This window comes from Zootoca vivipara, chromosome 2 (genome assembly GCF_965207765.1).
Source record: "Zootoca vivipara chromosome 2, rZooViv2.hap1.1, whole genome shotgun sequence".
In the NCBI taxonomy this organism is placed as follows: Eukaryota; Metazoa; Chordata; class Lepidosauria; order Squamata; family Lacertidae; genus Zootoca; species Zootoca vivipara.
In genome coordinates, this window is record NC_142584.1 from 94634470 (window position 1) to 94653256 (window position 18787).

The following is an 18787-nucleotide window of genomic DNA, read 5'->3' on the forward strand; positions in this document are numbered from 1 at the left end:
TGACAAGAGCAATGGGTTAAAATTATTGCCTTTTTACAGTAGGCTAAAATTATTGCCTTTACAGTTGGGAAAGATTGGGGGCACTAGGAGAAGGGGACGACACAGGACGAGATGGTTGGACAGTGTTCTCGAAGCTACGAACATTAGTTTGACCAAACTGCGGGAGGCAGTGCAAGACAGGAGTGCCTGGCGTGCTATGGTTCATGGGGTCACGAAGAGTAGGACACGACTAAACGACTAAACAACAACAACAATCCACACACACACACACACACACACACACACACACACACACACACACAGCTATCCTCCATCCCCAAAATGCATGAGGTACCGTATTAGCAGAGTTCAAGGACCCATTCTGGGCAGGTAAAACCATTTGGCGTTTCAAAGCAGAGCTGGTGAGCAGAGGGTGGTCTGGGAAGGATTTGGAAGCTGCTAAACACGGAGGGTCATGAAGAGTCGGACACGACTAAACGACTAAACAACAACAAACACGAAGCAGTGGAAAAACCCTGCAGTTCAAGAAAATAAAATGTGGAAAGGCCTTGTCTCTATCTCCATGCAAATCAAGCAGCACTTCAGGGAAGGGGAGAAGACTATGATACTGTCGCAATGCATTGAGGGTTAAACTGGGCATGTTTTCAAGTCTTGCTGCTTTCTCCACTCTGCACCAAAGCAATCCAACTTTCTACAACATGCAGTGCAAGGCTTCATTTGTTTACTCAGAAGTAAGCCCAACTGAATTCAGTCTGGGTACTTGAAACAATGGGATAATTCATACCCTGCCCCCCCCCAACATTTTGGGAGGGCAATTTGGAGCAGCCCCCAACCTACTGACCCTGTCCCTCGTCCTCTCCCTGCCACCAACCCCTTCCTCGGTCACCCCCCCCTCCTACCTTTGTCTAGCTATCCTCCTCCACACCACCCAGCCTGTGCCATGTCGGGAAAAGCATTGCAGGCTGGGCCGACCTTCTAGCAGGCCAGCCGCCTCCTGTCTTTCAGTCCCTCACTCTGGCATGACCAGTGCGAGGGACATTCATGATTGGGAAGAGAAGCTGGGGCGGCTTCTGCCAATCTGTGATGTCCCGACTAAATCAGGACACTTGAGGGGGGTCTGGATAATTTGGGAGTGGGAGGGGTGTGAGCAGCTGCTTAGGCAGAAGGCTAGCACACTCACACACCGTAAACTCAAGTGTGAACTTTAAAAGCGTCACCAGCATATACTGCATTCAAATATTATAAATAAAAAGGATTGTGAGAGAAAGATTCTGTACGGTGTGCTGAGTTGTCAGTTAAATGGATCCAAGGGAAGACTCCGTTTTAAATGGATGCCCAAGAGACAATGTCAAGAAGTCACAGGGGAGATGGTGCAGGAACACAGCCGGTCCCTCCTTCTTCAGCCCGATGCTATCATTTGTCACGCAAACTCACACAAAGCTGGAAACACAGTCCATAGGTCCACACAACGCTAAGCATTTCATTTGCACCGTGCACAAATTATGTAGCCGTTGTGCGAAAAACCAAACACTTTAATCCATCTATTAGGAACAGTTCGAATTATTTAATTGGCTAACATTAATATCGATCCATAATTTACAGTGCGATGGACCATACACAACTTATTGCTGTGGCCGACAGCAGGTGAAAAGATCACTAACAGCATGGTACTAAGCATCCAGAACAAGAGGCAGTCATTTATGTCACTTTTTCAAGATACAGAGGCCTTTGATACCATCAATTTCCATTTTTCACCAGTGCATTTTATGTCCAAAAAAATAAAAATAAAAATGGTAAGTGCATTATTTTGTGCTTTGCTTTATTTTTCTCCATATATGCTTCCTAAAGGCTTTATAGGCATCAGAGTTAATATTGCTTTATCTATCTATCTATCTATCTATCTATCTATCTATCTATCTATCATCTATCTATCTAAAAGTAGTAAGGAACATGTTCATGGCACTAATATGTCTTGCATGGTTTTGGCAACAGTTAAAATTGCTTGGTACTCCGTGTACCTAGCTAGCCGTATCATGACTCGCTCCCCAGTTTTGGCATCTGGACTTGTGTAATTATTGTGGTTTGAAGAAATGTCAGAGCAGCCACACACACTCCCATGATTTCCTACCACCTAGCAAGTGTCCCCAGCATCTCTTCCCCTGTAGAAGCACCACACTTTAAGGCCTATCAGTACTGCAGCTCTTGGTTCGGAATAAAACAAATAAAACGGCTTCATTCAAGGCCTTAATTCCAAGCTTGCAATTCTGGAAGTCCTACTCACTCCAAGAGATTTTGATGTGGGTGATATGAAAACTCCACCTTAAAGACAGAGGGGCTCCAAACATAATTTGAGGAGAGGAAAAAAACAAAGTAACCAAGGGAGAATGTTGACGTGCAATGTTGAGAAAGCCCAAGGGATTTTTGGAAATGCATGATCCAGCTGAAATGAGCCATAAATCTGATCCAAGAGAGACCTAAAGTAGGAAGTTTGCATTTCCCAGTGTGCCATGGCAAAGCACGCTTGCAATTCAGTCACAGAGTAGGATTCAATTTTATTTTTTGATCCAAAAACACCGCTGAGTTGAACCCTGGCAAAAAAGCTTTTCTTAACTGAACAGTTGTGCTATGTCTCATTTGTTATCACTACTATAATCAGGGCTTTGTATTTGCAATCACAGAATATGGTACCTAAACATGATACAAAGCATCCTAAAAAAATCTTAGGCTGCTGCTGTTATCGTTGTTAAAAGCAAGTTTCTAGTCCTTGCTGTGCAAAGACAGGCTTGACAGTGTGAAAAAATAAATAATGCCTGAAGCCTGAGAAAGGATGTCCAGTGTCGTGAGGAGCAGGGATGGGGGTAGGTCTGAGCTTCAACGCGTCCACTTAAAGTAGACACCTTGTCCCAATGACAAATGAAACATAATAGATTGTGCAAAACAAGCAAATATGTAAGCTTGCCTAATGTGCATATTTTACATGGTTTCCATTGAAGTAAAAAAAAGAAGCCAAGATCTAGAAAAGCTAATATGTACAGGGTGCACACAGCTGTAGTTCTCTACTTTTTACTTCTAAAGATACAGGCCATTTGCATTGTTAAGGATCAAGACTTCACTGAAGCAGACTATAGCTGGGATAAAATTTGAACCCAGTTCTCCCATTTCGGGGGCGAAAATAAGCTTCCTTTCCACACTGAAATTCTAACTAGCTTCCAGCTGCTAGTATGCCCCAGGGACTGGGAATCTGCAGTCCTCCAGGTGGTCTTAGCATAGCTGCCAAGTTTTCCCTTTTCTCGCGAGGAAGCCTATTCAGCATAATGGAATTTCCCTTAAAAAAAAGGGATAACTTGGCAGCTATGGTTCTTAGATTCTAGCTCCTTTAGCATGGCTCGAGGTCCAGTAAGATGGGAGCTGGAACATCTAGAAGACTACAAGTACTCCATCGCTTGTAGATGGCAACAGACCTTTCATGAGCTGTAACTTGCACCACATTGCTAATGATGGGCCAAACACCCACTTGACCAGGTCAAGCTACAGATCGGGGTTCTTAACTCGCTGCGAAAGCTAGCACTGCAATCCCAACCACGCTTACCTGGGAGTAAGCCCCATTCAGTTGGATTTACTTCCAAGCAGGCATGGTTAGGATTGCGCTGTCAGCACTAAGGCAGTTCAAATTTGGACTCCTACATTAACAGTCATCTGTGACCATTATCGCTGGCCAGATAATAGTCAAATTCTACCACATGCAATTATTGAGTTGGAAGATATTTTGAGGTTAGGAGAAAATGCCTTCCTGTTCCTTCAAACCAGAGTTCCCACATCTGATTATTCCTCTCTTTTTTTGTCTACAATAGCCTTTCCCAATCTGGTGCACCCCAGGTGTTTTAGACTACAACTCCGTGCTGGTTGATGCAAGTTGTAGTCCAAAACATCTGGAGGGAGCCAGCTTAGGGAAGACGGGTCTATATGGATTCTTGGCATTGCAAAGATGAGGCCCAGGTCTTGCTCCCCCAAGTTTAGTGGTGCACTTACAAAGGAGCACGATTTGGCCTTAGTGGTTTCACAGATGCTTAACCAAACTATACAGCAGCTGTTTCCTTTTGAGACTTAACGTATCCTGATCGTCGCCATGCTTTCATCCTAGCGTTCTGAAGAATCACCAGCTGCCTATAGCTCAGGTTTCCAAAGCACAGAAACAAAGCTGGAGCAGAAAAGGTCCAAGACGTCTGGAAATAGTGTCAGAATTCGCACAGGCTTGGGTGAAAGATTCGGGTGCTCTTGCTTCACGTCACGAGCACTGTGCCCCACCCATCAGCCACCATCAGCAATCCCCTCCTCCCAAACGGTCTTAGGTCACACACTTCAGTCAGTGCTAGTTCATGGAGACTACGGCTAAATTTAAGGCACTTCACTCTGAATGAGATATGCTTCCCTGCCATTTGCAAGTCAGCTGGGTGGCTGCTAGGGCAGGAAGCCAATCACTTTCTCCACTGGTAAGACCACACAACCACTGTATAAATATTTAGGCATGACAATCATACAAGTATCACTACTGTTATTGCATAGGACTACGCTGGAGTAGATAATGCACAGAACATGCTCTCACGACAACACTGTTGCATGGTTAAACTTGACAACGTTGGGATCAAGTAACAGTTAATACCTGCAGATATAGTAAAATCCTCTTTCAACCTGAAAAAATCTAACAGCGCACTAAAGGATATAGCAACCGTGTTTCTCAAGCATATTTCTATTTGTCCTGTATCACTAAAAATAAATATGTTAAGTTTGGGAATTTTTTTTCCTTTTTCCTTTTTTTTTATACAGGGCATCGTCTTGTTAACTAGACCTAAATCTGTACTATGGTTTAAAGCTCTGTCGGTGTCAAAACATTTCTTCCAAGTGAGACTGTAATATATAAAATAGTCACAAAACCACTCTTGAAAAGACAGGAACCTGCACAAAAGCTTACTCTGAAGTGTGTACAGAGAATGCAGAACAACCCCCTTTGCGGGGTTTTAAAATGTTAAAAACAAAATCATTGTGATAACTAGAGGCATTTTCTTACAAATAAAATACAAATGTACTCAGAATGAAAAAAAGTGAAAAATTCATGCAAATCAGGTAACTGTACAATGCAATTTAAAAAACAAAAACAAAATCCAATTGGTTATATCCAATTGACAGAAGGTACTAAGTTTTTTGTTTTGTTAAGAGCTTGAAATATTCACCAGTCTTGCATTGTTAAAATACCAGTATAGATTTCTTGCCATGATTAAAAGTGATTTCTAAAAAAAACCAAAAACTGAACCATGATTTAGGAGGTTGTCCACTCACTGGAGACCAGAACAAAAATAACCACATGTCAATGTCATTGAATATCTCTCTGTGTCTCTCCCTCCTTCATTCTAGCTTGTACTTTGTTCGAGATCACCGTGAGTTAGTTTTTGTACAGGTGACCCGCTGACATACATATTATATTTAATGCCTTGGGAAAGATTAAATTGGATTAACAAGTACTGTATCTTTAAAAGGAGGCACTATTAAGTCAACACAAAAAAAATAGTTTTACAAAGCTAGTCCTTTTTTTGGTTTCTTTACATTCTTCTACGTTTCATTTCCACGTCAATGGGCATCATTTACAGTTATACAGGAAGTTTCACCTTTTGTGGATCATGGACTTGGCGATCAGTCTAACTCTATTGCTTTCAAGTAGACATGAGCTCACTTTGGAGCTCTTGGCGAATCTGGTTCACAGATGCAGTACAATACTTTGGAAGCATTGGTAGTTTTAAAATATACAAGTCTCTGCAAACATTTAAAAAAGTCACATACACTGGGCTATTTGAAGATTTATATTAAAAGATAGTTATTAAGAAAACAGAGCAAATTACTTAATCTACTGATCAAGAAACAAAGAAGTCCACGAAGAGCCTTTCTAATTTGCATTCACTAGCAAGTGTGGTCAGATTCCTCCATGCTCACGCTGCTCCTTCGGCTACTTGTTTTCGACGCCCCGGGAGACAACGAGGAAAGGAGGGGGTCGGTCACCCCGACGGGAGAGAGGGTATCGTCCATCAAGATGTCTTCCAGTTTGGAGCCCATTTTCGTAGGGACAGCATAAGTGCCAGCAGCTGACTCAGTCACATTGGCCAGGCTGTCATTGAAAGTGATGGTGCCGTCGGTAAGGTCGAGAGTGGTTGTGCAAGACAGGTCGGGATGGCGCTGCAGGACCTCTTGGCTGCAGTTGTCGACGGCCGGCTCCTGCTTGATGAGCCGGTTCACCATCTCTGGCGAACAAAGGCCTGTGGACGGCACGATAGAGAGTCCGTGTGCTCGAGCCTGCATCTCAAGTTCCTGTTGTAGAGAACCACACAGAACAATAAACGTGTTTGAAAAACAATTATTCTTATTATAATTATTCTCAAACACAATAAACATGTTTGAAGAATAATTATTAATTATGGAAATGGACACTTCCCTGCAAAATAGACCTAGGGTGAATGTATATGTTACATTCAATCAGGGGTAGGCAACCTAAGGCCCAGGGGCCGGATGCGGCCCATTCACCTTCTCAATCCGGCCCATGGACGATCTGTGGATCAGCATGTTTTTACATGAGTAGAATGTGTCCTTTTATTTAAAATGCATCTCTGGGTTATTTGTGGGGCCTGTCTGGTGTTTTTACATGAGTAGAATGTATGCTTTTATTTAAAATGCATCTCTGGGTTATTTGTGGGGCATAGGAATTCGTTCATTATTTTTTTCAAAATATAGTCCGGCCCACCACATGGTCTGAGAGACGGTGGACCAGCTCACGGCTGGAAAAGGTTGCTGACCCCTGCAGTAAATCCATGTGTCAGGCTTCAGGGAATCTCTACTATTCTACATCATCCCTGCTTATGTGTGCTTTCTGCCTCTGAGCTTTCTGTTCTACTACTCTCAAAGCACACCAGGTCCTGGGATGAGGACATGGATCAGGAATGCTTTCTAAAATCACTGAGTCTGTCAGCTGTCTCTCCCCTGGTGCTTCTTCTTCCTGCTGCTCTCCTAATATTTCCCAGTGCCTCCCCTCTGCAGCCTCTGAACTATGACCTTCTGCAAACCACTGTTGTAATTCCTCTTCTCGGGAAGGTTCAGGAAGGAGGGGGGGGGTCCAACCATTCCTCCTCAGTCCAGTCCCTGACATCATGTTATGTTTAATGTATCTGCTTGTTTTAAAATACCTGCTCTGTGGTGGGAGAGGCTGGGAACCAGACTACCACACAAACACAAAACTGTCCCTAGAAGCGGATAATTGCACTGATATTTGCAATTTTCGTTGTGTAAGTTTCACTCTGCTGAAAAAGGACTTTGCAAAGGTTTGCCATGTTGCCAGTGGCTATTCACCACTGTTGCTTACTGCTGCATTCTCTGAGCTCCACTCTACAAAGTCATGGCACAAGTGGAATGACCACACAATGCAACTTGCCCTTCCTCTGCTCCTCCTGTGTGCCTGCCCCTGAAATCTCCACTGGATGCGACCACAACCCTCTAGATGAGAGCTTGAGATAGGGAGGCTTGGAGGGAGAGGAAGTTGCTTCCACAATGTCTTGGTTGGATTCAACCTTCTGCGTTACAGTTTGACACGATGGCCTCAAAGTGGAGCCAATATGCACACTATTGCTTTTTTTTATTATGTTCCTAACACTTTTGTGATACAAATGGGGGAGATGTTCTGTTCAGATCTACCTAAGTCACACTTTGCAAAATGATGCACAAACCAAACCACAGTCACCCTTCGAAATTTGCCTTTCTCTAAATTTTGCAGTGCCAAGTAATGTGTACAATATATATATATATATATGCATATACAGTACTGGGGTAATATGTGCCTGGATACGCATATATAGTGAAAACAACATACAAACATCCAGTTTATTAGAGAAGCCGTTTTGCCAAAATTTGTATATATTAGGCAGAGCTGTATACAAAAATGTGCCTATCAGGAGAAAAGAGGCACAAAAAGGCTGATGAATTTTCATGAGGGTGTGTGTGTGTGTGTGTGTGCTTTAAATGACCAACTGATGTGGGAAAAATGGAGAGAGACCAAAACTGACAGGTCCACCCATTCGTATTGCATTGTAGCCCATTCTGATCTCTAGGTAGAAGAAGGATGAGCCTAAGCATGTTTAATATATAAACAAAATGTAAATAAATAATCCACAACCTCCTTTACCGTTCAGGTATAGGGAGCCTGGTGTCGCAGAGAATGAGGCCATGACTTCTATCTGCTTGGTTACAGAGCACAGTGCATGCGAGAGGAAGTGGGAATGAGGGAAACGCCCCTTCACTGAAGTTGCTGTCTTCCCCTGAACCACAGTTCTATCTAAACCCTCTTTTTTTTATGAAATCATTCAGCAGGGCAACTTTTTCCCGCAAGGATTCTGCTTTATGTGTTCGTGGTTTATTAAGATGTTCCGTATCTTTAATGTAGTGCCCTCCAGATGTTGTCAAACTCCAACCCCCATAGGTGCCAGCTCACTGGAGCCCTGGGTGCCCAAGCACCCACAAAATTCCCCATGAAGGGGCTGGGCACCCACAAATTTCAGCATCAGGGCCATGCATACTGCATGGCACCCATGGCCCCAGGCAACCATGGCCAAACTGGCACTCTTGCCAATCCCCATCATTCCTGACCACAGGCCATGCTGGCTGGGGTAGTCCAATAAGGCGTGAGGAAATTTTAGGGCTAGTCCTGAATACTGTATCCATTTAGAAAGCACATATTCTGCCTTCTGGAAACTACAGTATTTCCATGTTGCCTTACTGATTGCACCTGGATGGTCATAACTTGTCTTAACCATGTGAGAGCCTTTGTGGCTCAACCCCTGGCTTGTTCTGAAAGTGGTGACCATCGTTTCCAGTTTGGACGAAACAGGAAACTATGGTTAATTGAAACGTCTTCATTTCATTCTGGTGCGTCACAATGGGAGAGGAGAAAGAGGTGCATGCACAAGCAAAAGGCTCGTCCTATATTGCCTATCCATTCTGAAGGAAATCAGCCCTGAGTGCTCACTGGAAGGACAGATCCTGAAGCTGAGGCTCCAATACTTTGGCCACCTCATGAGAAGAGAAGACTCCCTGGAAAAGACCCTGATGTTGGGAAAGATGGAGGGCACTAGGAGAAGGGGACGACAGAGGACAAGATGGTTAGACAGTGTTCTCGAAGCTACCAACATGAGTTTGACCAAACTGCGGGAGGCAGTGCAAGACAAGAGTGCCTGGCGTGCTCTGTCCATGGGGTCACGAAGACTCGAACACGACTAAACAACAACAACATATTGCCTGAAATATGATCATTTGAATGCAGCTCTTATGTTCTTATGATTGCTGTTTCTGGGCAGACTGATATTAAGGGGGCAATCTGGAAAACACACACACATCTAAAGCTCCGTTATATTTATGCATTAATCAGCAAACCTGTATTCTGAGCAAAAGGTGCCTGTTGGCATGTTCCAGTTTCTTTTGTCTGTTCTCTAGTTCTTTTGTACGTTGCTGTTCTCTTTGCAACTTGCGGATGTAGTCCACAGAGGCCTTTAAAATAGTTCCCTTATTCCAACGCATGTCCCTGCAAGATGGAATGTGAATAATCAAATCTGTAAAGAAGCAGCATTGAGGGAATTGGGGGGTGGGGAGAGAAACATTTGTAATACAGAAAATGCATTTACATTAATATGCTCCATTTTAGTGTAATCCATCTTTTCTTTTTTTTAAAAAAATGAGGATTTAATAGGTTTGCACTCAAACAACATAATACAAAGCCTTTTTGTTTTGTTTTGTTTTGTTTTTGCTGGGAAGTGGGGCTAATCAATGTTTTCTCATTGGAAAGTCACCTTCTGTTCTTTTAGGCGGACCTACATTGCTTTTAGGGGGACGCAGGTGGCTACCTAGCACGCATGTGCAGCATCGACTTCTAAACGGAGCCTAAACGGAGCGCCCAGGCAGATAGCCCACTGGTGCATGTGTGCTAGGTAGAGGGGGATCGCCCCCCTGCGACTTCTAAATGGAGCGCCCAGGCTCCAGGCAGATAGCCCACTGGTGCGGCGGGTGTGCTGCACTAGTGGGCTATCTACCTGGAGCCTGGACGCTCCGTTTAGGTTCTGTTTTGAATTCGCGGGGGGGTTGCGATCCCCCTCTACCTAGCGATGCATATGTTGTTACGTAGCAATGCGGATCCCCTGGGGGCATGGCAATTTGCTGCCCCGGGTGTCACGGTGCCTTGCTACGCCCCTGGGTCCATTAATTTCAATAGCTCTACTCTGAGCAAAACGTTGATTACTATCCACTATTTTGTTGGATGCCGGATGTTGCCTTTGCCTGTAGTTTTGAGGACTCCAGGTTATGTTTATAGTTAAACAAGTTCATAGAATATGTATGTGGAACTGGCAATGCAGTTGGATTAAATGCACCCAAGCTGCCCTATGTCACAACAGTATTCCAGAGCTTCTACGTAGAAGGAACACCCACAAATTTCTCAAAAGAATTTCACACACACACCCCGCGCGCGCATTTGATAACTCGTTCTAGGACATTGACAGTACTTACGGGTCATTCGACTTGGGTATCAAAGTGCCAAGTTCTTTTATACGATCGTTAATATTGAATCGCCGTCTTCGTTCAACTTTTAAGGAATCAACACAAATTAGTAATCAATGGCAGTGCAAAAGGTAACATAATTGTCAAAAATATCTTGCAAAATACAACTGCAGATATAAGAATTTTACATAAGTAGAGATGGGACTTAGAGATGCATTGATTAAAGAGCAGGAAGAAAGGAGGAAACCTCATTCTGCTCTTTTTTTAATTGCCACAAAAGTCTGAGGCCACATCTGTTTTCCAAGCACATCATCCAACTCCCCCATTGGAAGTTAGTGGAAAGTTCTGCTGATTAATCTGAGTGACCTAGGAAGGGCATTAGAGGAAATCTTTTAGAACTTACTAACACATGGTTGTTATCCTTTACTGGTTTTAAATCTATGACTAAAGATGAACAAGACTAATCTTGTTTTGCTTTGGCCACATACCCAATATTTTCCCAAACCACAAAACCTCTTTTCTGGTAAGATTACACATCACCAAGCATCGTCTAAATTCAAACTTGGTCCTATCAAATTCTGTTTTCCCAGACAGGAGGTTGGTGTCCATCCCATGAATTGAAGGGCTGTTTCCATTCCTAGAAATGACTGAGATCCAACATGAGGAAAGGAGGATGCAGTTCACTGATAATCCCCTCCTCTATAGTGCCCCATAGCCCCTCCTATACTGTTACTGAGAATTCCCAGAGAAGCACAGGATGTTGTGGGAGGGAGGGAGGGAGGGAGGGAGGGAGGGAGGACAAAAATAATATCTCATTTCCTCTTCCTGCAGAAGCCTCCTATGAGTGGAAATCGGAGGAATTATCGATCCAAGCCCAGGTCTGTTATGCCATGTTTCTGCAAGAATCCTCACTATTGATATTGTTTTTGAGCTGAGAACTGTGTTGGGACATTTGAAGTATGAGCCCCAGTGGTTTGCCAAGGTCTGATTTGCACACAAATCTGTGAGGTCAGTTTGCATCCAAATTCTTCAAGGATCTCTAGGTAGCATCTAAGGCAGGCATCCCCAAACTTCGGCCCTCCAGATGTTTTGGACTACAATTCCCATCATCCCTGACCACTGGTCCTGTTAGCTAGGGAGTTGTAGGCCAAAACACCTGGAGGGCCGCAGTTTGTGGATGCCCGATCTAAGACTTCTGTGACTTGCATCTGAAGATCCTTCAGAATCACATCGTCTTCAGCAAGGCACTTTGATGACCAAAAATTGCGCAAAGTACAAGGCACTGGAATTTCAACTGCACAAACCCTGCAGAAATGGGTGAGTTTTGTTTCTAGATGGGGGCCTAATCTACAAAGCCCATTACACTCCTAAAGTGTAGTGGGGGTTGCAGACGAGCTCAAAAGAAATCTGGGAGGGGGTGGGCTGTAGTTAGGCTGAGTCATGGGGCGTGCCACAGACTTTGATTGACAGCAGCCTTTTACTTAACGTCCATGTTACTTTCGTTTTTCCTCACTCTCGGCAAGCCTTCGAATCTCCCACCCGCCCGCTGCTTCTTCTTTAGGCTTAGTCGACACTACTTGCCCGTTCGCGGGGGTCTCCTGTATTCAGGGGCCCAGTAGGATTTTTGCCACTTGGCTGATTGGCTGTTGCCATTTGGTTTTTGCCTACTGACAAGCAACTTGTCACAACTTGTTAGGTTGGCTGTTAGGCTTTGATTAAAAATTGGTATAGGAGGGGCATGGCATAAAAATGCCTACCCCCCTTACTTGCTCCTTATAGAAGTATTCCGTTAAAGGAATCCTGGGGCTCAGGGACTCTAGTCCATTCATCCTGCCATAGGCAAGGATGGTGCGGCCATTACAGAGCCGAGCCTTGGGGAACATTCCTTGGGGGAGGAGAGTGCCTGTGAACAGTACCTCCAATCCCTTGGGGTGTTTACTTGACTTACCTACCATTAGGTAAGTCGGAGCTGGTCCTAACCCAAATGGGTCAGATGGAATGGTCCTGACCCAACGTGGGTCAGATGGAAATAGTCCTATCCCTTAGAGTGGACAGATGGATTAACCAAAGCCTAAGCCAACACTCAGAATTAAAATGTATTTTGAATAAAGTTGTGGCCAAAATAATGCCAAAAACCCAAACCTAAAATATCGTGTCAGTTGTGAGCTATTTGGGGATTTCTGGGAGCTTTGTCACGCAAAGAGTTTTGGTTATTTTGAACTTAACCGATTTTCCCTGGAAAGGGCAAATCTAAATTAAAGGGTAGGGGAGAATAGAGGCAGGTATGTCATGTTGTTGCTGCAAAAAACAACCCCAAAACCAAAAACTGCATGGCTGATGAGCACTGTTCTTACAATGTACACTCATCTGAAAGTATCCAGGAATGAAGAGGGCAAATCTAACCTATTTCAATAGGGGCTGTGTGGTAAAAGCAATTCCAGAACATTATGTGTGAATATTAAGCCATCATTTTCACAAATTAAATAATGAGAAACAAGAAACTTACTCAAATTGTGATTGTCTTTCTTTTGTCTCTCTTTGGCCAGCGCTCTCGCCTCTGACTCTGTTGGAAATACACATGCTATGCATGTTAACGAAGTAATTAGAATTAGAGATATGTAAGAAAGGCAGCGTGAAGCCAAGTAAACATCCACACATTTCACGTGCACTTTTTGCATGCAGCATCAGCACAAGGCCTTGCAATTCTTCTTGTTTAATATCACAGCATATTATCACGCAGTACTATTTAGTATGCCCCATCCTAAATATTGCTGCAGGATGGAAGATTAACAAGTTTGGAACATAAACTTTCAGGGCCAGGCACATGGCTACTAGTAATTGATGAATAAGTTTTCCAAGTGGGCAAGGTATTTAAGTAACACTTTCCCTTTAGACAGCAGTAAAACCAGGGATATTAAAACGGTTGTCCTTTTCCATGGAAGCCATTGCTTTCTGCAGGGAAATAAAGCCAACATCTCTCGCGCCTAAATATGAAAACCAAACTGGAAAGGGCAACATATGCAGGAGTTAACAAGTTTATGAAGGTCAGGCACACAAAATGTATAGTACATCTTTTGTGTGGGCCCCTTTTAGTTTACGTTCCAAGTTAGGGCAATACAGGGCCCTTTATTATAAAAACAAAATAATGAACAAAAGCAGCATCTTCCTTGCTGATGGCTGCATACAACACAATGGTGCATTATCTTTGCCTGCTGCGAGTCTTGTTATTTTTTCGTTCGTTAAATAAAACTAAGCAAATGGTAGACATTATGGGAGCACTACTCTGCACTCATGACTTGTCCCATCCATTCATAGATGCAACTGCGGCTCGGTACAATGTGACTAGTACAATGAACTTTCTGAGGGAACTTGACATTTCACGTTTCAACACAGGATCATTTATTTTCAGAGTACACTATGTGAACTGCTTCGGGATACGGTCTAACCTTGAGCAACTTAAAAGATTATTTAAAAAGGCAAGCGTCTAACCACCCATTTGCTATGGGTTTGACCAGCACCGTCTTCACAGATTCAATGATCTACAATCATCGATTCTTTCCACCACTATGAATGGCAGAAGTATGAATGGCAACCATTAAGGCCAGCCATAGCGAGCCCAACAACAAAATTAACTTTTCTTATCAAAGTTTCTCCTTATTCCCTTAATTCTTCTTCTTGCACCAAAAGATTAATGAGTAGATTTCCTTCTCCTTGACCATGCTCTCTGCATTTCCACTGCAATTACAGTGGTGCCTCGCAAGATGAATTTAATTCGTTCCGCGAGTCAATTCATCTTGTGAAAAATTCGTCTTGCAGGGCATTCGTCTTGCGAGGTACACTGTACACTTTTGTGGCAGATTGGTAGATGGCACCCCTAAGTGTCCACTGTCTGTTATACAGCATCCTGTGGCGAGTGATTTGGACTTAAGAGATGCCTCCTGAGATGCTTTGTACTTTGATACCCTAAAATAAATTGACATGTGTGGTCTTTTCTCCTTTTAAATATACATTAAGCAGCAGCCCAATTCTTTTCCATCGCAACCAATGTTCTTCTTAAAAGCTGGAATCCGCAGCTTATAGACATCTGCATGCTTGTGGTGCTTCATACATTATGGATTAAAAATGTGCCCGATGTGTATACTCAAAGCACCAACTGACTTGTAGCACTTTTAACACCTGGGAAAAGGATACCAAGCTGTCCGGTCCAGCAGGGTTTTGATTTGAAAAGGGCTGTAGCTCAGTGGCAAAGCATTTGCTTTCCGTGCAGGTAGCTCAATACCTGGCATCTCCAGGTGAGGCTAGAAAACACAGAAACTTTGGAGAGCTGCTGCCAGTCAGAGTAGGCCATACTAAGCAAGGTAAACCACTGGCCTGATTCAGCATCCAATGTTCCTGGTATAAATGTATTACCGGTAATTTATAGGTTCAGCAGAATTCTTAAGTTCCTAGGAGCATCTTTATAGGAAAATGCACATTTTGAAACATACTGTTCTAAGTTACCTGTGAGTTCCCTTTTTATATTAGGAAGGTTGGCAGGACAAGAGTTGCTGATGTTGAGTCCGGGGGGAGGCATGCCTTGATTGCCATAGAGGTCCACAAGATTGCCGGAGACAGGTAACTGGGGAAGACAACCGAGGGTACAGATTATTTCCCTTGGATGCAGAGAGCTGAAGCAAAATGATGGCTAACACTTTTTGCACTAAAATAAAAAAATTCCTTCAGTAGCACCTTAAAGACCAACTAAGTTTTTATTTTGGTATGAGCTTTCGTGTGCATGCACACTAAGTGCATACTAAGTGTGCATGCACACGAAAGCTCATACCAAAATAAAAACTTAGTTGGTCTTTAAGGTGCTACTAAAGGAATTTTTTTATTTTACTTCGACCCAGACCAACACGGCTACCTACCTGTAACCAGAACCTTTTGCACTGTTGGCCACTTGCTAATGCAATTCTGCATGGGACACATACTAGGGCCGGCCCTCCCATGAGGCAAGGCAACCGGCTCAGGTGGCAGGGTCCATAGGGGCAGCACATCCCCATGCATATCTTCATTCCCCTCCTTGTTTCTGATGTAGAACTTCAATTGTCTCCTCTTCCCTAGTGGGTGCCAATTTGTGATTTGCCTCAGGCGACAAAACATTTTGAGCCAGCACTGATACATACTACGTATGGATAAGGAGATACTGGATGCATGCTCAGAAACAGCAGCTGGTCCAGAAACACAGCTTAAAAGTGGGCTGCTCAGACTCAAGAGTGCAAACTTCACTGGCTTCCCTTGGGTTTCTGGGCACAATTCAATGTGCTGTGTTTGTTCTATAAAGGTCTAAATGGTTCTAAGTGGCTTGAGGCACAGGGGTCACATTAAAGGGGCTTTCTTGGATAAGGAAGAGCAATGAAAAGAAAACCACCAACACCACCTACAGCCACCTCTCAAGAATAAGGCAAGCTCGAACATGCACCCACCCAAATTGGAAAGGAATTCTAAAGTGCCCAAAGAAAGGCACAGAGACGGGGAATAGAAGCAATTTTTGAAGGAGAATAGATGTTCCGGGGAAATTGGAAGGCAGGTTCCAGCAAACCACTAGTTAAACTTATCCACAGTTTAGGTTTCCGGCATAACACTAAACCATGGTTAATCAAAAACCAAAGTGAAAGTTTCCAATCTCCACTCACCCAAGAGTGCCAACTTGAATAAAATATTGGAGGAGGAGACAGGCAAGCCCCACCCTGAATACTCGATCACATGATGTGGTACACGCACACCACTTCAATGGCAATGCCCATCAACTTTGGGGGTGTGTGTGGCCCCCTCAAATATTTTATTGGGGAGGACAAAGCCCACTCGGTCCCTATGAGCTGGCTCCTATGCAGCCCCCCCCCCAACTTTGTCTGGTTCCACTCATGAAAAAAACATGGTTTATTGTGATGTCTCCGTGCAGCCACTTGCGACCTTAAATGAGATTTATGACAGAGATGAAGGGCCAGTGCAGAAGTATATAATGCTTGCATTTCATGCTCCTAGTGTAAATGGCACTTTAATGATCTCTGTCAATGCTTGAGTAGCAATTGAGCACAGCTTGCAATGCAACAAACAGGGGCTAAACCTTTGCTGCAAAACAACGGAATCTTTGTTCTCTCTCTGAGTATAGAACTATTTATAGGCTGCAGGCAAGCTACTTCCTCTGTGGGGATTTTGCATACCTCCTGTTTAGGAGCCCAGACATCTTACCACTGCAAATGTTAAGACCGAGAATGCAAACAACTCTTAGGGAAAGGCACTGCACTTCTGAAGCAAGGTTAACTTATCCTGGGTATTACAACTTGTTTCAGGAAAGACACCGCATGAACTGTGGCTGTGTGTTTCTAGAGGATGAAACTTACCAAGACTTGGCCTTACTCTTGAATCCAGTCCCTTCTACACAGGGCCAGTATTCCTAGTCAATAGGTCATCAAGGCCTTGTGTGCAATAAGCAGTGCCTTGTCAAAATCCTTTCCAAAACAACAGTATTTCCAAAATAGCACCTTTCCAAAATAACAGGCAAAGGGGAAGCCACAGATTTCAAGGATGTGTCTAGAAACTGGTTCTAGACACCGGCCCTATGATCAGAGAGCTACAAGAGAGTCACTAGAATTCTATCAAATAAATAAATATTGCTATAAGAATGGGGAGGAGCAAGCTCGCCACAATCTCTAGGGTCAGTAAAGAGCTGAAATTTGAGCCAACTCATAAATTCATGAAGCAAGCAAAGGCTGGCTAATTAAAACTAAGCCAAGTGCTGTTGCATTCTGTTTAGGATCAGAAAGCCCAGGTATCTTCACATACCGTAGCTAGCCAGGGATAAGCCAATTCATTAACATGACAAAAGGGGTTGGTGGCCTCTTAAGATAAATCCACTGGTCTGGGCAGACAGAGGTTGCCAAGGTGTGTGGGGGGGGGGTGTTTGAGGTGACAGGAACAGAGTGTTTTAGCAAGGTGTGCTGGGAAGAAGAAGGAGTGGGAGGAGAAAGAGAGAACCATCTTAGCAGACTGGGTGAAGGGAGGCTGGGGAAGATGCCTTGGGCTGAAGTGCTGCACAGCTATGGGGAACAAGCCCCTTTTGAGATGACCATCCAAACTCAGGTGTAAATATGTGAATAAATTCTATTTCTTAAAGCTACAACAGTCTCCACTGTGTCTCGAGTCTCAAAGAAACAGAGACCCTGGGTCAATGCCTGGTACCCCCTGGAATCTTGCTACCGATCAGGGGAGGGGGAGGGGCTCCCAACTTTTGCAACCACATGGTTGCTTGCAATAAACATGCATTCTTCTTTATTTTACATTAGAATGAATTACTGATTACTATTTCAGCTGCGGAAGGCAGCTAGTTAAAACATGCCATATTTAAACAAACCAATAAACTCTGCTTTCATCCTTACAGGCACTCTGAAATAGAGGTGTTGAATAATACCACAGCAAAACAAACAAACAAACAAAAACCCCACCAAAACACAGAATATAAACACAAGTACCGTATTTGCTATTTGTAGGGCAGGATCCATTAAACCAAAGATTTCTTCATTATAACTTGACTCCAAACTGATAATGTCATCAATTACATCATCCATCTGTAATGGAAAGGTGAGACATGTAAGAAACAGGAACTATGTTCAAGAGGAGGCTTAGTGATTTACAAATGTGAAGAGAGAAACACTAAAGGTGCCCAGACCTTTTGCTACTCCTAATTCAGTGGCTGGAGCATCAATTGCATCACTGGTGGCAGTGTAGGGGGCTGGGGCTGGGGAGGAAGAGCTACAAGGAAGGGAGAACTGTACCCTTAAGTTCAGAGTCAAAACCACATGCACCGTTTTCTCCTTGTCCTTTTAAAATAGAGTAGCAGAAGGAACAAGTCCCTTGTACCGAAAGGTATATTGGTGAAATCCTACAGGCATTCCTAGATGTGACACTAAATACTGAAGTCAAAGAGGGATATTTCAGTCATTACACAGTAACAGCAACAAAACCCAAGAGTGACACTGATGGTTTGTTTGGCAGGAAGCCTTACCCAATTCACAGCATACTGCGATAAGTATGGTCCATGCTTTATGCTTGATTGCAAAAGTCACATTTCACATTTTTCGGTGAACATAAAAAAGAGAGTCTGAAATGGACACTGTTATTTCTGATTGCAAGGAGACTTTGTATCCCCCCTTAGCAAAATGGGCATCCCATC

At 43.6% G+C, this 18787-nt stretch overlaps 1 protein-coding gene across 8 annotated transcripts in view; it reads right to left on the reverse strand.

The window, feature by feature from the left end:
* Positions 1–1544: 1544 nt before the first annotated feature.
* The window catches only part of MITF (melanocyte inducing transcription factor), a 142691-nt gene continuing 125448 nt past the window's right edge, over positions 1545–18787 (reverse strand). For 5 of the 8 annotated variants that reach the window (XM_035106664.3, XM_035106663.3, XM_035106667.3 and 2 more), the window contains 6 exons: positions 18087–18182; positions 15076–15193; positions 13082–13156; positions 10585–10660; positions 9460–9607; positions 1545–6354 (listed from right to left, as the gene is read on the reverse strand). In XM_035106664.3, the coding sequence (XP_034962555.1) occupies positions 5950–6354; positions 9460–9607; positions 10585–10660; positions 13082–13156; positions 15076–15193; positions 18087–18182 (918 nt within the window). In that variant the 3' untranslated portion in view covers positions 1545–5949. The remainder of the gene's footprint in view (positions 6355–9459; positions 9608–10584; positions 10661–13081; positions 13157–15075; positions 15194–18086; positions 18183–18787) is intronic. The other 3 variants (XM_088662418.1, XM_035106665.3, XM_088662420.1) reach the window with 1 other exon arrangement.